The sequence below is a fragment of the Notolepis coatsorum genome (genome assembly GCF_963971535.1).
Source record: "Notolepis coatsorum genome assembly, chromosome: 19".
NCBI classification, from domain to species: Eukaryota; Metazoa; Chordata; class Actinopteri; order Aulopiformes; family Paralepididae; genus Notolepis; species Notolepis coatsorum.
Genome location: NC_140183.1, coordinates 89,902,463 through 89,924,200, shown reverse-complemented (window position 1 = coordinate 89,924,200; position 21,738 = coordinate 89,902,463). Strand labels below are relative to the sequence as shown.

The 21,738-nt window shown below is 47.6% G+C and overlaps 1 protein-coding gene across 1 annotated transcript in view; it reads right to left on the bottom strand.

The window, feature by feature from the left end:
* The window catches only part of znf526 (zinc finger protein 526), a 33,545-nt gene that overhangs the window by 10,114 nt on the left and 1,693 nt on the right, over window positions 1–21,738 (bottom strand). Inside the window, exon 3 of the mRNA XM_084336850.1 lies at window positions 375–544. Within this exon, the coding sequence (XP_084192976.1) occupies window positions 375–544 (170 nt within the window). The remainder of the gene's footprint in view (window positions 1–374; window positions 545–21,738) is intronic.

Sequence of the window (21,738 nt, the reverse complement as noted above, 5' to 3'; positions counted from 1 at the left end):
TCTCCCCTGTCTCACCACACGGTCTGCTTCCCCAGTCTCTCCCCTGTCTCACCACACGGTCTGCTTCCCCAGTCTCTCCACTGTCTCACCACACGGTCTGCTTCCCCAGTCTCCCCTGTCTCACCACACGGTCTGCTTCCCCAGTCTCTCCACTGTCTCACCACACGGTCTGCTTCCCCAGTCTGTCTCACCACACGGTCTGCTTCCCCAGTCTCTCCCCTGTCTCACCACACGGTCTGCTTCCCCAGTCTCTCCCCTGTCTCACCACACGGTCTGCTTCCCCAGTCTCTCCACTGTCTCACCACACGGTCTGCTTCCCCAGTCTCTCCACTGTCTCACCACACGGTCTGCTTCCCCAGTCTCCCCTGTCTCACCACGGTCTCGTTGTTGCTGTGCGTGCTGCTCCTGCTGTGGGTCTGCCGGTGCTCCAGCCAGACGTCAGGGGAGTCAAACAGAGCTAGGCAGTCCAGACACTGGTACTGGACCGGACCCGACACCTGGGCCTCTGTTCCCGCTTCCTCTGTCTCCAGAACTTCACACAGATCTGGTGAACAGCAGTATAGATGGTTAGTGATGTCACACAGTAGTATAGATGGTTAGTGATGTCACACAGTAGTATAGATGGTTAGTGATGTCACACAGTAGTATAGATGAGTTAGTGATGTCACAGCTCTGGTGAACAGCAGTATAGATGGTTAGTGATGTCACACAGTAGTATAGATGGGTTAGTGATGTCACACAGTAGTATAGATGGTTAGTGATGTCACAGCTCTGGTGAACAGCAGTATAGATGGTTAGTGATGTCACACAGTAGTATAGATGGGTTAGTGATGTCACACAGTAGTATAGATGGTTAGTGATGTCACAGCTCTGGTGAACAGCAGTATAGATGGTTAGTGATGTCACACAGTAGTATAGATGGTTAGTGATGTCACACAGTAGTATAGATGGTTAGTGATGTCACAGTAGTATAGATGGGTTAGTGATGTCACACAGTAGTATAGATGGGTTAGTGATGTCACAGTAGTATAGATGGGTTAGTGATGTCACACAGTAGTATAGATGGGTTAGTGATGTCACACAGTAGTATAGATGGGTTAGTGATGTCACACAGTAGTATAGATGAGTTAGTGATGTCACAGCTCTGGTGAACAGCAGTATAGATGGTTAGTGATGTCACACAGTAGTATAGATGGTTAGTGATGTCACACAGTAGTATAGATGGTTAGTGATGTCACACAGTAGTATAGATGGTTAGTGATGTCACAGATCTGGTGAACAGCAGTATAGATGGTTAGTGATGTCACACAGTAGTATAGATGGTTAGTGATGTCACAGCTCTGGTGAACAGCAGTATAGATGGTTAGTGATGTCACACAGTAGTATAGATGGTTAGTGATGTCACACAGTAGTATAGATGGTTAGTGATGTCACACAGTAGTATAGATGGTTAGTGATGTCACAGCTCTGGTGAACAGCAGTATAGATGGTTAGTGATGTCACACAGTAGTATAGATGGTTAGTGATGTCACACAGTAGTATAGATGGTTAGTGATGTCACAGTAGTATAGATGGGTTAGTGATGTCACACAGTAGTATAGATGGGTTAGTGATGTCACACAGTAGTATAGATGGGTTAGTGATGTCACACAGTAGTATAGATGGGTTAGTGATGTCACACAGTAGTATAGATGGGTTAGTGATGTCACACAGTAGTATAGATGAGTTAGTGATGTCACAGCTCTGGTGAACAGCAGTATAGATGGTTAGTGATGTCACACAGTAGTATAGATGGTTAGTGATGTCACACAGTAGTATAGATGGTTAGTGATGTCACACAGTAGTATAGATGGTTAGTGATGTCACAGATCTGGTGAACAGCAGTATAGATGGTTAGTGATGTCACACAGTAGTATAGATGGTTAGTGATGTCACAGCTCTGGTGAACAGCAGTATAGATGGTTAGTGATGTCACACAGTAGTATAGATGGTTAGTGATGTCACACAGTAGTATAGATGGTTAGTGATGTCACACAGTAGTATAGATGGGTTAGTGATGTCACACAGTAGTATAGATGGTTAGTGATGTCACACAGTAGTATAGATGGGTTAGTGATGTCACACAGTAGTATAGATGGTTAGTGATGTCACACAGTAGTATAGATGGGTTAGTGATGTCACACAGCTCTGGTGAACAGTAGTACAGATGGTTAGTGATGTCACACAGCTCTGGTGAACAGTAGTACAGATGGTTAGTGATGTCACACAGCTCTGGTGAACAGTAGTACAGATGGTTAGTGATGTCACACAGCTCTGGTGAACAGTAGTACAGATGGTTAGTAGAGGTGTAACGATTCGACCTCACAACGATTCGAGTCGATTACGATTCTTCAGGCAACGATTCAATGCATCATGAAATCTCTTCATTTGACCACGATTCGATACATTTTCTATCAGTTAATTCCCCAAGAAATGTTGAATACACAAATGTGGCTGGGGGAACTGATTCACTCAGCATGAATGGACTATAGGTCAATAAAAACAATACACAAAAAAATTCTAAATCATTCTAATCGATTCTAACATTTTCAAATCGATGCAGTTGAATCGTCATGGTTAGTGATGTCACACAGCTCTGGTTAGGCCTGCCGCGATAAGCAATAAATCGATTAATTGCTGCGATAATTAAAATGAATGCAATGATTTTGACGGGCGCGATTAATTGCTATTTGCGCGTTTGTTTTAATGAGGCGGAACCAGTGCCGCTTGTCAGTCACTGTCCGTGTGGGGAGGCGGGTCGCTGACGTTACTAGAGTACAGCACGGGAGCCCCGTGGGGCAACGCCACAGCTTAACTACATTTCTCAATAGTGTGGCTCCTTTTAACCAAGTAGCATTATTTGTAGTGTAACGTTAGCTATTTTTAGACCCAAGTAGTTACTCGCTACTGCCCGGAGAAACTGGACTGCTAAATAAAGATGAAAGATAGAGCTTTGATTCTCATTCCATGCTAACATTAGCTAACAAACGAAATACAACGTATAGCATAGCTACAAGTACAACACAGAATAACGTTAATACAATTACATGCATCATTGTTTACAATGAACGGGTGGGGCTGGTCAAAGGACTGGACACGGGGACAAGTTAAACACGAATTAATTTATTATAACACTCCGGTAGTTTCGAGTCGTGCTGCAGTGCCTACGCACCACAGCTATTCTATTATATACTGCTTTGACGCTTCCTCCTCATCGTTGATTGCCTGTAGTAGCTGCATCTAACGTTAGTAGCTAACGTTAAAACTAACCTAAAGTTAGTTGTTCACCAACAATCTCAACATTTGTTATTAGCTCAAAAACAACCGGACGAGACATGTTGTCGGCTCATATGTTCTGCTTAGGATAATCGCAACAATACTTCCGGTCCGGTCGGTGGGCTTCAAAATAAAAGTCTAAAACCGGAAAAGACGGAGCGGTGGGCTTCAAAATAAAAGTTTTGGGAAATAAATTTCTCAAAAAAAATTCTCTAACCGGTCGCAATAATATCGCTTATCGCGATATTTTCGGGGGCAATTAATCGCCCAGCAAAATGTGTTATCGTGGCAGGCCTAGCTCTGGTGAACAGTAGTACAGATGGGTTAGTGATGCAGCATAATTTCCCATACACTTATTTATCCCACCACAACATCAAACCACAACATCAAACCAAAAACCATTTTGACAGAAAAAAAATGTAAGCCTATGGCGAAAAATAAACAGTGTTTCCTGTTTACCAGTAGTTTTGTTCTTTATAAACTGCATTTGGTTTATGCTTTGCTAAACTAACTAATTTTAAGAGCCACATTGCCAACAAAATGACCAGATGTTGCAATCTCGTTACACCCCCACTATGAGAATGCTCGAGTGGGAGTGGCTCGAAGTTATGTACTGAAATAACAAACGACCCGCAACGGCATCGGGCTACATTTAGTTCTCTATAAATAACATTGATGATTTGATTATGGATTGGATTTTAATAACATTAAGGATTTGATTATGGATTTTGCCCTGTTGGAATCTAAATAGTTGAGGTTGTTGTGTAATAATTACGTTGGGGAGAAAGAGTTGCTTTTGCTTTCCCAGATCTCTCCTCCTGCCGGTAACGGACCTGGTGATGCAAATTAAGTCGAGCCCAGTGAGCGTCAATGGGCTCATAAACAGAGCCCATTGATGGCCCCCCCCCCCCCCCCCGCACTACACTTGATAAACACTGTTGCGGCTGACAACCGTATTGCACATGCATTTTGCACTGCTAAAAAATTTGCACATTACACAATTTTTTTTAACTGTACATAGCCATCTTTGTTATTTAAAACGTATATAGTATAATATCTACATCCTGATCTGCACTGCACACTTTTAGAACTGTATATAGTCATCTTTATTTTAGTCATCTTATTTTATTCTGTGCAACATTTATTGTATTTTTATCTTATTTTATTATTAAGAATCTATCTTATTATTAACACATTGGACGCCAGACCCGAGATAAGTCGGGTTAACTCGCCATCGCTTGAGCGCCAAACCCGAGAAAAGTCAGGTTTTGGTTGTTATTTCTTTTATTCGCTATTTCCATTCATAATCCATCGAGGGAGCCTGATGTTATCATTGGGAATGGGTCTGAGATTGCAAACGTCCAATACGGTATTGCACATCCTTGGAATCTCTCTGGCCTTGGCCTGTATGTCGATCTAAAAAGTCCGGTCCGGGTTTTCCTTGTCGGGCAGGAGTAACGTTTATAACGCATGGATTGGGGAGAATCAAGCACCGCCGATTCATGTTCTTTGGTGGATTATGTTGGCAACACAATCGACATCAATACTTGGAATGGAGATCAGATAATTGGAATATTCTTTTTGCAGTACATCCTAGTCAAGGTAAGGGCTATATGGTATCAATCTTGTGTTGATCCAATAATTCCTTCCCCGCGATCGGAGCGTGTGTCTGTAATGTACTGTGTAACGTATTCCGTTGGTGACGATCGAAGCATAGAAACCCCCCCCCCCCCTTTCATGCATGATGAAACATAATACCGATAATATAGCGTTGATTTCAGATTGATTGTTGATCCAGGCGAGGAATGGCGCGGTTCCTAGTGAATGCACTAAACGCTGCATAGCGGCGTTTCCTGGGATTACACAGAATTACTCATATTCACCATATTCACCACGGTATAAAACAGGAATGTATGGATAAAAAAATTATTTATTTTTCACAAATTGAACGATAGATACTCGATGTCAAATGGGCAATAGTTTTATATCCATAGCTATGATATTTAATATAGTTTTAGCCCTGCAAACACCGGCATGTAGCCCCATTCATTAAAGCGCTGGCACACACAGCCATACGGCCCACAGCGACCTCCGGCGCTGAATGTGTTAAGATAGAAGCTGCTATGGTCGAGGGACCACAATAAATACAATTTCACTGTTCTTGCTGTAAAGTACCGAAATAAGTGACAATAAAGGAATCTGAATCGGCCCATAACGTTATGCTTGCATACACCTCGTGTAGCACAATTCTCACTCAGTTTAATCAAATCCACTAAATCTGTAATGCACCCAAACAGCAGACTTAAAGGATAACTCCACTATTTTGGGAAATTAGCTTATTTAACATCTTCCCTGGAGTTAGACAAGAAGATGCATACCTTTTTTGTTTCTGTGCGTGCATTTTAGCTTTGGGAATAGATGCTCTGTTAGCATAGCTTAGCTTCATCACTGGAAGTGAGGCAGGACAGTAGCCTTACAGTGCCTTACAGTGTATTGCAAGGTCTGACATTGACCAAACTTGATATGCATGACCTTGGTGGGCTCTAGGTCAACTCCTGAAAAGGGGGTCAATGTCAGACCTTGCAATCAAAAGTTAGGGGCGCACTGAAATTATGGCAAGGGTTATTAGCCCCCTAACTTTTGATTGCAAAGTCTGACATTGACCCCCTTTTCAGGAGTTGACCTAGAGCCCACCAAGGTCATGCATATCAAGTTTGGTCAATGTCAGACCTTGCAATACACTGTAAGGCACTGTAAGGCTACTGTCCTGCCTCACTTCCAGTGATGAAGCTAAGCTATGCTAACGGAACATCTATTCCCAAAGCTAAAATGCACGCACAGAGACAAAAAAGGTATGCATCTTCTTGTCTAACTCCAGGGAAGATGTTAAATAAGCTAATTTCCCAAAATAGTGGAGTTATCCTTTAAACTATGCTGGAGAATATTATGTGATATAGCTCGTCTTGTCCACTTACAGTACAAGTAGCCTTACAAGTTACAAGCAACTTACAAGTAGAATTTCCCCAAGGGGATCAATAAAGGAATATCTTAATTTATCTGAATATCTTAACCCTTTAATCGCCAAGGACGACTTAACAAGTCATTCTCCGCCATGCGTAATCTGCCAATGACGTCGTACAGCGTCTTTGAGATCAATATTTCAAAAATCTGTCATGACAATCATATTTCACCCACAGAGACTTGAGACTTGCTGTTGATCTCCTCTCAACTCTCCAACGGTTCAAGACCGCCATCTGGTGGCCGATCGGCGAATCGCCAAAACCGGAAGTGACGCGCCGGAAGTGGTGCTCACCCATATTTCGTCCGGCCACTCGCTATCGTTAGCGGGACTCCAGCTTGATACACTGGATAGCGATCCGTTACCAATAACTCGATAAACAACATGATTTGGACGTATATACAGGGGGCGAAACTAGAGCCCGCCAAGCGTCATTGGCGGTCAGTTTTTACGTTTGGCGACTCCCACTGAGAGGTCTGCCCGCCGTGTGGCGGGCAATCAAATAGTCATGTGAAAACCGAAAATCATGATCAAATTTTTAGTAGGGATGCACGATAATTATCGGGCCGATAATTATCGGGCCGATATCAGCAATTATGACGTCATCCCGATAACGTTATTGATAGCTCCGATAACATATAATAAATGTTTTGGTTAAAAGAAATCCGGTGTGGGTGGATTTGGATGAAGGACGCTTGTTTTTATTATAGCCTCCTCCCGTTTTGCCAGTACTGTGGTAAAACTGATAGCGTGTGGTTTAGGAACAGGGAGTTTTTCACAAATCCAGCGCTCCCTTTCTTGGCTGTGACGTAGTCACGTTACATTCGGAGACAGACAGTCGATCTGCCAATTACGTCCCACGGCTTGCACCCACCTCTTCTTCTTACCACCAATCAGAAGCTCTCGTTCGTTTATTTACCTCCGGATTGTCAGCCATTACTCTACTCGGAGCTAACGTTATCTCCCCGCCAGCCACATTGACAAGTACCAGCGCTTATACATTACTGGCAAATGTCTTGTTGCACTTGTGGCAACGAGCGTTGTCAGCATCGACTTTAGTAAAATAGACCCAGACTTTTGAACATTTCGTTCTGTCCGCCATTATGAGAGCAGAGCTGTCTGTACTCCAGCGCAGCACCCGTGTGAGTGAGTGTGTGTGTGTGAGTGAGTGAGTGTGTGTGTGTGTGTGGGAGGGGAAGAGAGGAGAGAGCAGGCAGCCCGCTCCCCGCGCAGGCACACAGAGGCAGGAGAGATATCATATAGACAACGGCCAACAAGATTAGTTTGCGACGTTTAAATTCCTAAAAAAAAAACTCCATCATTTCTCAAGTACCGATAGCAGTACCGATGACGTCGGAGCTTATAAATACTCAAAAAAAATAAAAAATGTTGATAAAAAAAAAATATATATATACACAGTTAAAAAAATATTATAATACAATAAATATCGGTTATCGGTATCGGCTTGAGGAGCATAAAGTTATCGGTATCGGTGTCAAAAAATCAATATCGTGCATCCCTAATTTTTAGCGGAGTTCTCACTCGCTGTCTCAGCACAGACATGCAGCGCACCGCGCACTTCTCCTCCTACCCCTCCCGCACCTGTTTCTGTATGCTGCATGTAAACAGAGGCTATTGCCTCGGACAGTCACCGTGACGTTAGTCTAGTCAGAGGGACCTCCGTGAGCTAATGTTAGCTACTGTTACAAAATGACCCAGTCAACTATTCACTTTTAGTTTAATACATGAGGCATTGTGTAACGTTATCCAGCCGGCTAGCTACTGATAGCTCCCGACATCAACAACTGCTCCAGAAAGTGTCCAGTGCATAATACCTCCGTTGGCTAGGTAGCTCAGATGTTAGCCCATGTTAGCTCACTAGTCACTACGAAATGTCCCAGTAAACTAAATAGTTCAGAGGCGTTGTCCCAACGCCATCCAGCAGTAGCTACAGATAGCTCCTGACATCAATGTCCTACAACATGTGTATTCGAGCCCCTGGCTTACATCGCATGAGGGCTGCTGAATAGGGTCCAGCTGCAGCGCAGGATAATCCTTTCATGCTGAATGTAGATTTTAGGTTCTAGCTGCAGCGCCGGAGAATCCTTGCTGGAGCTGGAGGGAGGCCACTCGAGTATACACAGACAGTGGAGCTGTTTGCAGACAGCGAGGTGGCGATGTCTCGCAGATAATACAACTACAAGTATGATTATATAATATATATATTTTATTAAAAAAAAATTAAAATTATTTTAAAAAAGTTGGCAGGTAAGAAATATGCTTGGCGGGTAGATTCTTCCCATCTACCCGCCACTGGCCGGTGAGTCAAAACGTTAATTTAGCTCCCTGCGTATATAGTAGTATACAACCTGGAAATGGATCGCATATAACAACATCCCATAATAGCGATCCGTCTGCTCCACGCTGATTACCCAACGGTCAGAGGAAGCCGCGGTGAGTTTCAGCGTGTTTGATTATTATTAAACATACACACTGCTCCGATCAACATATCACCCATAGTACATGAATCATTTAATGTCGGCCACAGACTTATAACCCCCCCACCTCCGGTCACCAGCAGATGAGGCATGACGATTAGGACCTTGTACAATTGAATTTTTTTATCTGACGTCAATCGGTATCAAACTACATTTGATGATCTAATATATGTATTTGTGGCTATAACTCACGTTCTATGGAATGCTGCAGAAAACGATAAAAACATATTTATACTTTAGACCATATTTTAGTATGAATGTGTGAATGAAAAAGTAGAACGTTGCTACATCCTAAACGATAGATACTTGATGTTGAATGGGCCATAGTAATGTCAATTTAGCAATACAATTTAAAAAGTTATAGCCCTGCAAAGAAGGTGAACATCTCCATAGACAAATAGAGCTGGCAGAGGACGGTATAAAATCAGAATAATCCCTGGCAGATAAAGGGTTAATAGCGATTTCTAAAACAGACTCACAAAGCTGCACTCTCACCACCTCGTCTGGACAAACTAAAAGGTCTCAGTTTTGGATTGAAATGCAGTGATATATGAATTACTAATGTTAACTGAACTTAGTATTCCTTATTCTTAGTGTTGTACGACCGTAAATGGAAATAGTCAAAAGGCCAGTTATACAAACAAAAGCGCTCCATAGACCACTGCAACACTTCCGGTATTCTGAAATCATGGGACAGAGAGCGGGGGGAGAAAATGAATGAATGTGGATGAGAGCCGTGACATTAAATGGTTGTAGCTACGGCTGTGGGGGTGCTGGAGACATGATCCAATAGAGTAGACTTTCATATGCCTGAGTCTCCTGAACATGGAGAGACCAATCCCAAGTCGATCGGCACTTTCTCGGCCGAGCTATAGTCACTTTTCCGCACCTACTCCCGAACTCCGCATGCGCAGAATGCCCACAGAGTCTCTCTGGATCTGCGCATGCGGAGTTCGGGAGTAGGTGCGGAAAAGTGACTATAGCTCGGCCGAGAAAGTGCCGATCGACTTGGGATTGGTCTCTCCATGTTCAGGAGACTCAGGCGTATAAAAGTATTGTGGCGACCGTCGCGGTACGCTACTGAGAAGGGGATGTCGCAGCGCAAGAAACTGGCTCTGCGTCAGCCGTACAGAGGGGAATCCCGGAAGCGACAGCTCGTGCCACACGCAACGAGTCACTACCAGCGGAGGAATTCCAGGCTGGCTAGACACTGCTGCTGCGAGGCGTATAAAGGAGAGGTGGCCGGGATGTGGTGAGCGTGGCAAGACAGGTCGGCCGAAGGGAGGGTGGCGCGAGGAAAGTCAAGTCAAGAGTCAAGTCAAGAGTTTTATTTGTCACGGCATACAAGTATACAATGAAATGCGAGGAACGGGCGCACAAAGGGCGCTTCCTTATTCCCCCCCTCCCGTAGTTATCCGTCACGGACGGTGTGGAGGCATTTAGGTAGATGATTAGTACTGCTGGAAAACACACTTGCGCAGCACTAGGCACACACCTCACACATGCCCGACACACCCACTAACTGATTAGAACGGATAAGATACACCTGCGCATAATTAGTTGACACATCTCACGTGCGCACACTGGTCCCACACACTACATTAACACTAGGAGAGAGAGAGTCAAGTGGAGCGAGTTGGAGCTGTGTTGTTGGAGAAGAGAGAGATTGGATATTCAGAGGTGCGACAGTGAGAGGTAGTGAGGAGGAGAGGAGAAAGCAGGAGGTGTTCTTTGTGTACGGACCCTGGACTGGCCGAGATACCCCCTTGTGTACCGAGTCTGACCCTGGACTGGCCGAGATACCCCCTTGTGTACCGAGTCTGACCCTGGACTGGACGATGACCTTGAGTATTGAACAATTCCCTTTTCTGTCAACGAGCCTCCTTTGTGTATCGACCCCCGGACTGTCTGACCATTCTATTTGCTTTTCGTGCGCTTGTGGCGAGCGGGACATTCGGAGGCGCAGTCTGTTGGTCATTGTATTGTTTTCGTGTGTTTTTGACAATATTCTGTTATTTAAATAAAGTAAAGAAAAGAGTCTGTGTGTGGAAATGACAAGTTTTTGTGGGTTTTTGGACTGTGGCGAGCCTGTATTTTATAAGGTTTGTGACAGTATATTGGATCACGTCTCCAGCACGCCCACAGCCGTAGCTACAACCACTTAATGTCAAGGCTCTCATCCACATTAGGGATGCACCGAATGGGAAATTCTTGGCCGAAACCGATACCGAAAATAGGAAACAGTTGGCCGAAAACCGAATGCCGAAAGGCCGAAAATGATTCATAGAATAGAATTTCTTTTTACCAATGTTGTTCAGCTACCTGATTATGGAAAAATATATGATTATGGCTAAACTTAACTTAAATAATCACTATTATGGGTCTTTTTGTATCACAAACAGTACTGTATTTGCAAATCTGGTATGTCATAAATGTATAGATGTAGCAGTACTGTCTATCTGTATGTCATATATGTCCTGATGAATTGAAAATGGGGGACCCTGATGTAAACAAGACGAAAGTCTTTCTCTGGTCTGCATTCCCTTAACAATTGTGTATTGAGCTGTACTGTATTGTACCCATTCTGCAATCTGTTAATAAAGTTTTCAATCAGAGAGAGAGAGAGAGATCGAGAGATCAGTGCTCTACTGAGCGCACCTTTCTAGTCACCAGATGAATGCGCTCTCTTGACTTTGGCACAGTAGACGCGCGACAGCGTCAATGTGAGAAACACAATCCCTCTCGCTCTGAATAATATGCATATTAGATCACTCTGTGATTAACCGCGACGGGCATAGTAAATAAGGATATATAAACTATAAAGCATGTTAAAGACGCATTTATTGGACTCGTTGCGCGCAGAGTTTACAGCGCGCCTCCCGAGTCCCAAGAGGAGTTATCACACAGGCTGCAGAACGCAGGACTGAAGAGCTCACGTTTGCGCATGTAATGACTGAATCCGCGTTTTGATGACATCATCACAACAACACGCGTTAGGTTACAGCTGGTGGTTTCTGTTTCGGTGATATATTTTCGGTGAAAAAACTCTTTCGGCCGAAAGCCGAAAGGCCATTTTTGGCCGAAAACTTTCGGTGGCCGAAATTTCGGTGCATCCCTAATCCACATTCATTCATTTTCTCCCCCCGCTCTCTCCCCTCCATGAGCTCAATGTAGCGCGGAGGTGCAGTGCTCTATACACAGCATCAGGAGTGATGCATTAAGACTACAGCAAAGGATTCCACAGAACCTAAAGTAAACTGAACGGTCTCTAGGTGACCCAAACCGTGGTGGTTGAACCAATCAGTTTGGTTTTTTACATTAACAGTTCCATCCCTAGTGTGCTGAAGGGTCTGCAATTAGGTAAAATTAGACCTAAAATAATCCCCCTTTAAGTTAATATGTGGGAGTTAAGTTATTATTTACCACATAATGTTACACTGTCTGCCTATTGATGGCATCTCAGGTTATATGACGGTGCTGCCATCTAGTGGGCCAGAGGTGGTAGTGTTCCCTCGTATCTGTGTCACTTCCTTGTTGACGTTGAACTTGACCGGACACGCAAGAGAGCGGACGTACACACAGCGTTGCTCTCGTTAACGTTATAGTTTGACGGTGACCAAGTATGTAAAGTGGCTTACCAAGCGGACATTATACCACCAAGAGAGAGTGAGTTTTAGTACCCAGCTAATTTGATGTTTAGTAAACGTCTGGGATTAGCATATTACAGCGGACTATAGTATTCCCCATCTATCGTTACCAGTTAGCCGAAGCTAGCTAGCTCAGCGCTAATACCTAAAGTAGATTCGGCTCATGCTTCGATAGCTGCTCTATACTGGACATATCAGTCGATATATAACACAGACCAGAGAACATTTAGATAGTGTCTGTGTCGCTGTAAAAGGACACAACTAGTCCTAAGAAGTAGCCATAGCAGTAGCCTGTGGTACAGAGGGGACCAGCGTGTCTGCAGCAGCTGTCGGCGTGCGCCGTGCGCCGTGCAGCACCACGGAGCGGAGCGAGACACTCGGACCACCACAGCGGAGCATCTGGTCTGCAGGAGCAGACTGGTGGCGCCTATTGGACCGGGCAGCGTCTTCCCGCCCTCATCAACACGCAGCGGTCTACTACTCCTCATCACCTCCATCTCTCTCATCCTGCAGAGGGAATTGTTCCTCTGTCACGGTGGTAACCGCGGCAACGTTTGGCCAGAACACTTTATTAGAACTATTTGGGCGCCCATCTAAATTTAGTAATAGTATTTAATTAGGCTTTGTGTAATGTGATAACAATATTTTGTATGTATCTTTTTCCCCTTTTTTGCTTATATAAAAGCATTATGATTCAAACAGTTTCCTCGCTCTTTCTAGTTTAGGTGACTCCATTTTAAGTTATTCACTCAGTTGTGTATTTGGTACAATTAGTTTAAGAGTTAAGGCATCCTACCACACCCCCTAAGGTGATAATTATATACAGTCCTCTAAGGTCCCGCACAATTTGGTCCTTCGAGCCGGATTTAAACCAGATAGGATGTCACAAAAGAGCGAGGTAGGTTCAAAGGGTCCCCCCCCCCCCCTTCCCTGAAGGGAAGACACGTGCTCCTAGGGAGCGTAGATTACCCTCCCGACTAGATGACTGTGTCCTGGGTACACCCAGTAGCCCTAGTTCGGAGAGCAATCAGCATGTGCTAAACACATCAGCTGACCGGACAGTAGGGGACTTTACAACCCAGACGGCAGGCACACCCCAGCTAGTAGAGGGTGCTGCTGCCACACCACAGTTAGATCAGACGGCAGGCACACCCCAGCTAGTAGAGGGTGCTGCTGCCACACCGCAGTTAGATCAGACTCTGAGAACAGAGTCAGACCCGACTGACACCCCCCAGCGGCCTGAAGAGAAGAAGAGACACCAGGTGGCAGTCTCGTGTAGTAAAGACATAACTACCTTCTCGCCACTGGATATTGCCAACCAAGATGAGTATGATGAGCAAGATGAGCCTGAAGAAGAAGAGGAGAGTGACTCCGCTGAAAACGACTCGCAACCTGGAGAGGATATTAATCCCCCAGACAGAGTGGAGCCACGCGGCAGGCAGGACTTCAATCACTTCCAACCGGGAGAGTTCTTCCTAGACACTCGCAGAACTAGTAGGCCCCCCAGCAGAGCACAAAGCAGGGGGAGCGTTACCAGCCAAACAGAATTCATATTCCAATGCATGCAACAACAACGCGAAGATGCGCTCGACAGAGAGAGAAGAGCCGCGGAAGCACTGGAGCGGGAGCGCGATAGAGCGGCAGCCCAGGCCTTGGAGTACACCCGGCTCGCTACCGCCCAACTGCAATCGGCCTCTGCCTCCAGGCAATCATCAAGAGCATCCACTAGGAATAACTCACCCCAGCGCCGCCAGCCTGAAAGGGAGGAGCACCCGGCTACGTATCCCCGACCCCGAAGAAGGGACAAGGCCGACTCCGAAGACCTGGAAAGGCGACTGGCTCGTCTGCAGGAGGAATATACGGCACCAAGAGAGGTGCCACCCCGCTCTCAATGTGAGCGGCTACCCGCCACACACAGAGCAACCTCCAGATCCCATCAACATTGGCCCGTAACTGCACCGGCCCCTAGGTACGACCCGCTCCCACAGCGCCCACCAGGGAGCGCCATACCATTCTTCAAAGACAATTCTAGAAGCCAGTACCATGACATGAGGATGTGTCTGGAGTTCCTCCTGGGCGCCGCCAACCACAGCGAGCAACAGAAGTTCCTCGAGCTGTCTATGCACTGTACGCTGCCTGCGGCCAAGCTCATATGCACTGCCAACGCATACTCCCCCACCCCCTATACTTCGTCTCTCCAGGCCCTGGACGAGCGCTGGGGACGCCCGTGGGACCACATATTGGAGGAGATCCACGAGCTGGGAGAAATGGCAGACATAAAGGACGACCACGCCCTGGACGCATACTCCTTGAAGGTACAGGCTCTGGTGAGCCTCCTGACGTTTCAAGGAGCCGCCGGCCGCACTGAGCTCTATGCAGGCTCCAACGTAGAACGCTTCGTCAGGAAGCTTCCAAAGGAAAGGGAAGAGAGGTTCCGACGGGAACACGAGCGTCTCCACCCCCAACAGCCACTGTCTACCCTGATGGAGCTCTCAGAGTTCCTGAAGTCGGAGATGAGGCACATCCGCCTCCCCAAGCGGGAAGAGCCGAGAGGCAATGGACGCAGTGGACGAGACAAGTCAGACCGAACGGGGCGGCCCGTTAGGGTGCTGACCACCGTACATGAAACCACATCAAAGGAGCACCAAGGGCCCCCGAAAGGCCAACGAGGCTTCTCCTCCCAGAAGAAAGGAGAGAAGAAGACTCCGCCGCCATGCCAGTGCTGCACAGAGGTCCACTGGCTAGACAACTGTCCCGTGTTCAAGGAGAAGACTACAGAGGAAAAGAAACAGTGGATAATAGAGAATAAGCGGTGCTGGAAGTGCGCCCGTGAGCACAGAGCAAAGGACTGCACCCTCAAGGGACCCTGCAGACAGAGCGGGTGCGGGAAGATCCACCTCACGGCCCTCCACGACCTCAACAATAGAGACGACAAGGCTAAGCCATATGTGGCGGAAGTCCGTGATGAGCCCTCTAGAGAGCTACGCAACTACTACGTGGGCCCCGTGAGGGGCAGCACTCCCCGCGTGCTGTTGAAGATTGTGCCGGTGGTCCTGCGGAACCGTGACAAGACTCTGGAGACCTACGCGGTTATTGACGATGGCTCGGAGCGCACGCTGCTGATGCGTGAGGCTGCCATCGCCCTTGGACTCGTGGGCGACGCAGAGGAGCTGGATCTCCTCACCATCCAACCAGGGCGCACCACTATTCAAGGAGAAAGTGTGGCCCTCACCCTCACACCGGCCGGACGGCCGAAGGAAGTCTTCAAAGTGAGCCGCGTATTCACAGCTGCCGGGTTGTGCCTCTCCAGTTACGGCTACCCGATGGAGTCCCTCATGAAGAGGTACCCACATCTCCGTAATCTGGGGATCAACGCTGCAATGGAGGTGAAGCCCACCCTCCTGCTCGGCTCCGATAATGTGAACCTCACTTTACCCAAGCACATCATCCCGGGTCCACCCGGATGTCCCGTCGCCCTGGAGACTCCGCTAGGCTGGACCCTGCAGGGCCCCATCAGTCTAAGAAATCTGAACGCCCGTCAGACCCACTACCTCTTCATTGGAGCGGGGCACGAAGACGAGGCATTGCTGGAGAATGTTCAGAGGTTATGGCAGCTGGACATTGCTCCATACAAAAACGAGAAGATACACACCCGCTCCAAAGAAGATAAGGCGGCGATGGATCTTCTCCAAGCCAAGACCAAGCGTGTCTGCGTGCGCGGTGTCCTCAGATACGCCACACCGCTCTTGAGAAGAGAGCCCATGCCGACCTTCAAGGTTCCCCCAGGAGTAGCGAAGCCGTGTCTGCTTAGCACTGAAAGAAGACTCAGCAGAGACCCCGAGACGGCTGCCGCCTACGCCACAGAAATGAGCAAGCTCATAGAGTCTGGACTCGTCAGGAGGCTGAAGCCTGAGGAGGCGGAAAGGAGTACCGAGTCATGGTACCTTCCACACCATAACGTTAAGCACAACGGAAAGAACAGAGTGGTCTTTAATTGCAGCTTTCAAGTGCGCCAGCAGAACCTCAACCGCTATCTCCTGCCCGGTCCGACTCTGACCCCTCCTCTCCTCGGAGTCATGGTGCGCTTCCGACGACAGAAGACCGCCGTCAGTGGCGACATCAAACGCATGTTCCATCAGGTGTGTTTGCTCGACGAAGATAAGCCACTCATGAGGTTCTTGTGGAGAGAAAACCCAGACGACCCGGAACCGTCCATCTATCAGTGGGAGGTGCTGCCCTTCGGGACGACCTGCAGCCCGTGTTGCGCCACCTACGCCCTGCAGCTTCATGCCGACGACGGCGCCGCACCCCCCGGAGTCTCCGATGCTGTCCACCACAGTTTCTATCTGGACAACTGCCTCCACAGCGTGGAGACCGCGGAAGAGGCCTACAAGCTGGTGCATGACATACGCACCTTCCTGGCCACCGCTGGCTTTGAGGTCCGCCAGTGGGCCACCAACGACCCTGAGGTCGTCCGAGACCTCCCAGACGAAGCGAAGGCTGACAGCAGCGAGACCTGGCTCTCCCAGTCAAGTGAGGACGCCCAGGAAATGACTCTGGGTCTCCTCTGGCGTTTCAAGTCTGACACCCTGTGTTACCGGCAAAAGAAAATCGAAACTCGCCATTACGTAACCAGGAGGTCGATCTACAGTACTCTGGCGAGTCAATATGACCCGTTGGGTTACATCAACCCCTACACGACTCGTGCCAAGGCTCTGGTCAGCGAGCTGTGGACTGAGGCGAAGGGATGGGATGACCCCCTACCAGAGACACTCGGGCGAAGTGGAAGAAGTGGGAAGAAGAGCTCCCCACCCTCCAACAGATCGAGTTTCCCAGGAGCTACTTTCCCTCGAGCGTCAGTCTGACCGGCAGCCAGCTCTCCCTTCATGTATTCTGTGACGCGTCTGAGAAGGCATATGGTGCAGTAGCGTACCTGCGCGCGGTGGAGCCCGACGACACAGTCCACGTCTCCTTCATTCTTGCACGCTCAAGAGTTGCACCCAAGAAGCAGCAATCCATTCCCCGGCTGGAGCTCTGCGCAGCTCTAAGTGGAGCCCAGTTGGGAAAGATGCTGAAGGAAGAGCTGCACCTCCCCCTTCACGCGGTGTCGATGTGGTCTGACTCCACAACAGTCATCCAGTGGATCCAGTCGACTTCGTGCAGATATAAAGTATTCGTAGGAACAAGGGTGACAGAGATCCAAGAGCTTGTGGGGATCAGCTGCTGGCGATACGTTTCGACAGATGTCAACCCGGCGGACGTGATCACCAGAGGTGCGACCCTCGAGGAATTGGCACGTCCCAACCTCTACCACCGTGGACCCGACTACCTACGCAAGCCAGAAGAAGACTGGCCTTCTCCTCCGAACTTGGAGAACGCAGAGGTGGAGGTGGAACTTAAGAAGTCCATCTTCTGCGGCCTCACTGGACTCCAAGACCCTTCAAATACTGACGGTCCCAAGGTTGAGGATTGCCAGACCCTAGAAGAGCTCCAAGTACGTACCTTCCACCACCGGAACCCCGGTCCCGGAGACCCGACCCCTCTCAGCGCCGCCGACTACGCCGCAGCTGAGATCATGTTGCTGCAGAGGGTGCAGCGGGAGGTCTTCCAGATCGAGATGGCGTGCTTGGGACGGAAGATGGAGCTACCAAGAGACAGCAAGCTGAGGCTACTGGCCCCCGAACTGGACGAGAAAGACCTCATACGTGTCGGAGGCCGCCTACGACGGGCTCAGGGCCTCACTGAGGACAGCAAACACCCCATCCTACTCCCCTCGAAGCATCCGGTGACTAACTTGGTGATTCGTCACTATGACACCAAATTGTATCACCCTGGAGCGGAGCGGCTCTTCGCGGAGCTCAGGAGAAGGTTCTGGATACTTCGCGGCCGGGAGGCTGTGCGGCGTTACCAACGGTCATGCACAGACTGCCAGAAGCTCAGAGCCCAACCCATCATGCCACGAATGGCTGACCTCCCATCCTGCCGCCTCCGTCTCCAAGAAGCGCCCTTCCACAACACAGGCATGGACTGCTTCGGGCCCTTCACCATCAAGGCGGAGATCGGGAGAGCAACTGCTAAGAGATGGGGAATCATCTTCAAGTGCCTCACCACGAGAGCCGTCCATCTCGAGGTGCTGGCTGAAATGACAACAGACAGCTTCCTCCAGTCATTCCGTCGATTTACTGGAAGGAGAGGGCGACCCCATACCTTATGGTCTGATCACGGGACGAATTTCAAGGGAGGAGAAGCTGAACTCATCAAGAGTTACCACCAGATGAGTGAGGAGTTGAGGGACGAGCTGGCCTCCCAACAGGTCACCTTCTCCTACAACCCTCCAAATGCACCCCACTTCGGTGGAACGTGGGAGAGAGAGGTCAAGTCAGTAAAGGCTGCTCTAGCAGCCGCGCTCAGAGGACAGGTTCCGAAGGCAGAGGTCTTCAACACCGTGCTGGTGGAGATTGAAGCCATTCTGAATTCCAAGCCACTGGGGTACGTCAGTAGCGACGCGGCCGATCTCGACCCCATAACACCCAACAGCCTTTTGATGGGGCGGCGAGACGCGGCCCTTCCCTTTGCGGTCTACGCCTCCACCGAGATCATCGGCAGAAGACAATGGAGGTATAGTCAGGCTTTAGCCGACCAATTCTGGAAGAGGTTCACCACCGAATATCTCCCATCGCTGCAAGGCCGCCGCAAGTGGATCACTGAAAGAGGCAACCTAGAACCAGGAACCCCAGTCATGATCGTGGATCAGGCACTCCCCCGAGCCCGCTGGCTCACCGGAGGGGTGAAGAGTGTGGTAAAAGGGCAAGACGGAAGAGTCCGCTCTGCTATCGTGGATGTCGGAGGAAGAACATACCACAGACCAGTGGCTCGACTGATCCGACTACCCCCGTACTCTGACTCTGACCAGCCTGAGTGACTACTAGACATTCAGCAGACCTCAGTACTGATTAGCGCCGCAAATCAGGGGGCGGCTGTGCTGAAGGGTCTGCAATTAGGTAAAATTAGACCTAAAATAATCCCCCTTTAAGTTAATATGTGGGAGTTAAGTTATTATTTACCACATAATGTTACACTGTCTGCCTATTGATGGCATCTCAGGTTATATGACGGTGCTGCCATCTAGTGGGCCAGAGGTGGTAGTGTTCCCTCGTATCTGCATCACTTCCTTGTTGACGTTGAACTTGACCGGACACGCAAGAGAGCGGACGTACACACAGCGTTGCTCTCGTTAACGTTATAGTTTGACGGTGACCAAGTATGTAAAGTGGCTTACCAAGCGGACATTATACCACCAAGAGAGAGTGAGTTTTAGTACCCAGCTAATTTGATGTTTAGTAAACGTCTGGGATTAGCATATTACAGCGGACTATAGTATTCCCCATCTATCGTTACCAGTTAGCCGAAGCTAGCTAGCTCGCCGCTAATACCTAAAGTAGATTCGGCTCATGCTTCGATAGCTGCTCTATACTGGACATATCAGTCGATATATAACACAGACCAGAGAACATTTAGATAGTGTCTGTGTCGCTGTAAAAGGACACAACTAGTCCTAAGAAGTAGCCATAGCAGTAGCCTGTGGTACAGAGGGGACCAGCGTGTCTGCAGCAGCTGTCGGCGTGCGCCGTGCGCCGTGCAGCACCACGGAGCGGAGCGAGACACTCGGACCACCACAGCGGAGCATCTGGTCTGCAGGAGCAGACTGGTGGCGCCTATTGGACCGGGCAGCGTCTTCCCGCCCTCATCAACACGCAGCGGTCTACTACTCCTCATCACCTCCATCTCTCTCATCCTGCAGAGGGAATTGTTCCTCTGTCACGGTGGTAACCGCGGCAACGTTTGGCCAGAACACTTTATTAGAACTATTTGGGCGCCCATCTAAATTTTGTATGTATCTTTTTCCCCTTTTTTGCTTATATAAAAGCATTATGATTCAAACAGTTTCCTCGCTCTTTCTAGTTTAGGTGACTCCATTTTAAGTTATTCACTCAGTTGTGTATTTGGTACAATTAGTTTAAGAGTTAAGGCATCCTACCACACCCCCTAAGGTGATAATTATATACAGTCCTCTAAGCTCCCGCACACCTAGTATACATACACATGTAGAGGGGTACAGATACAGTAGTACAAATACACATGTAGAGGGGTACAGCAGATAGTGGTATAAATACACATGTAGAGGTTTACAGATATAGTGGTATAAATACACATGTAGAATAGTACAGATATAGTGGTATAAATACGCATGTAGAGGTTTACTGATATAAATACACATGTAGAGTGGTACAGATATAGTGGTATAAATATGCATGTAGAGGTTTACAGATATAGTGGTATAAATACACATGTAGAGGGGTACAGATAGTGGTATAAATACACACACATGTAGAGGTTTACAGATATAGTGGTATAAATACACACACATGTAGAGGTTTACAGATATAGTGGTATTAAATACAGATGTAGAGGGGTACAGATATAGTGGTAAATATGCATGTAGAGGTTTACAGATATAGTGGTATATATGCATGTGGGGTACAGATATAGTGGTATAAATATGCATGTAGAGGGGTACAGATATAGTGGTATAAATATGCATGTAGAGGGGTACAGATATAGTGGTATAAATATGCATGTAGATGGGTACAGATATAGTGGTATAAATATGCATGTAGAGGTGTACAAAAATGCTGTACAAAGGCAGTAACAGAAGTTACTGTTTTTTGCCTTTGTAGGGCAGTATTGTGAATAAATACGAACTCCATATAGGCCAAACGAAATAGGTTTCCCAAACGCAATAACATTAACAATGCACACTTGCTTTGAAAATTGCATGTGTTGCGCACACGCACACACATCCCGTGCCCACCCTGAACCGCCACCCCCATGAAGAACAACCTGTGTGAAACATGCACATGCTTTTAACTGAAGATGGAACTGAAGATGGAACTTCAACTATGTGCAGGTGACTTTAGATTAGATTAGTTTAGATGTCACTGCACAAATACAAGTACAGAGTACACACACAAAATTAAGTTGGCATCTTTAACATATAACCTGCAAATAATCTGGATCAAAACAGCAAGCAAGTACATTGCTTTTCTAAATTTGACACCAAGGCAATATACTATGTTATCAAACTGATTTACCGGTCAGGTTTGAGGTGCCCTGCACAGAACACCAAAACGTTGTTTCTAGATAATCTTCCACCAATGCTAATCCTTAATGATCATCAATATTTAAAACCTCCCATAAA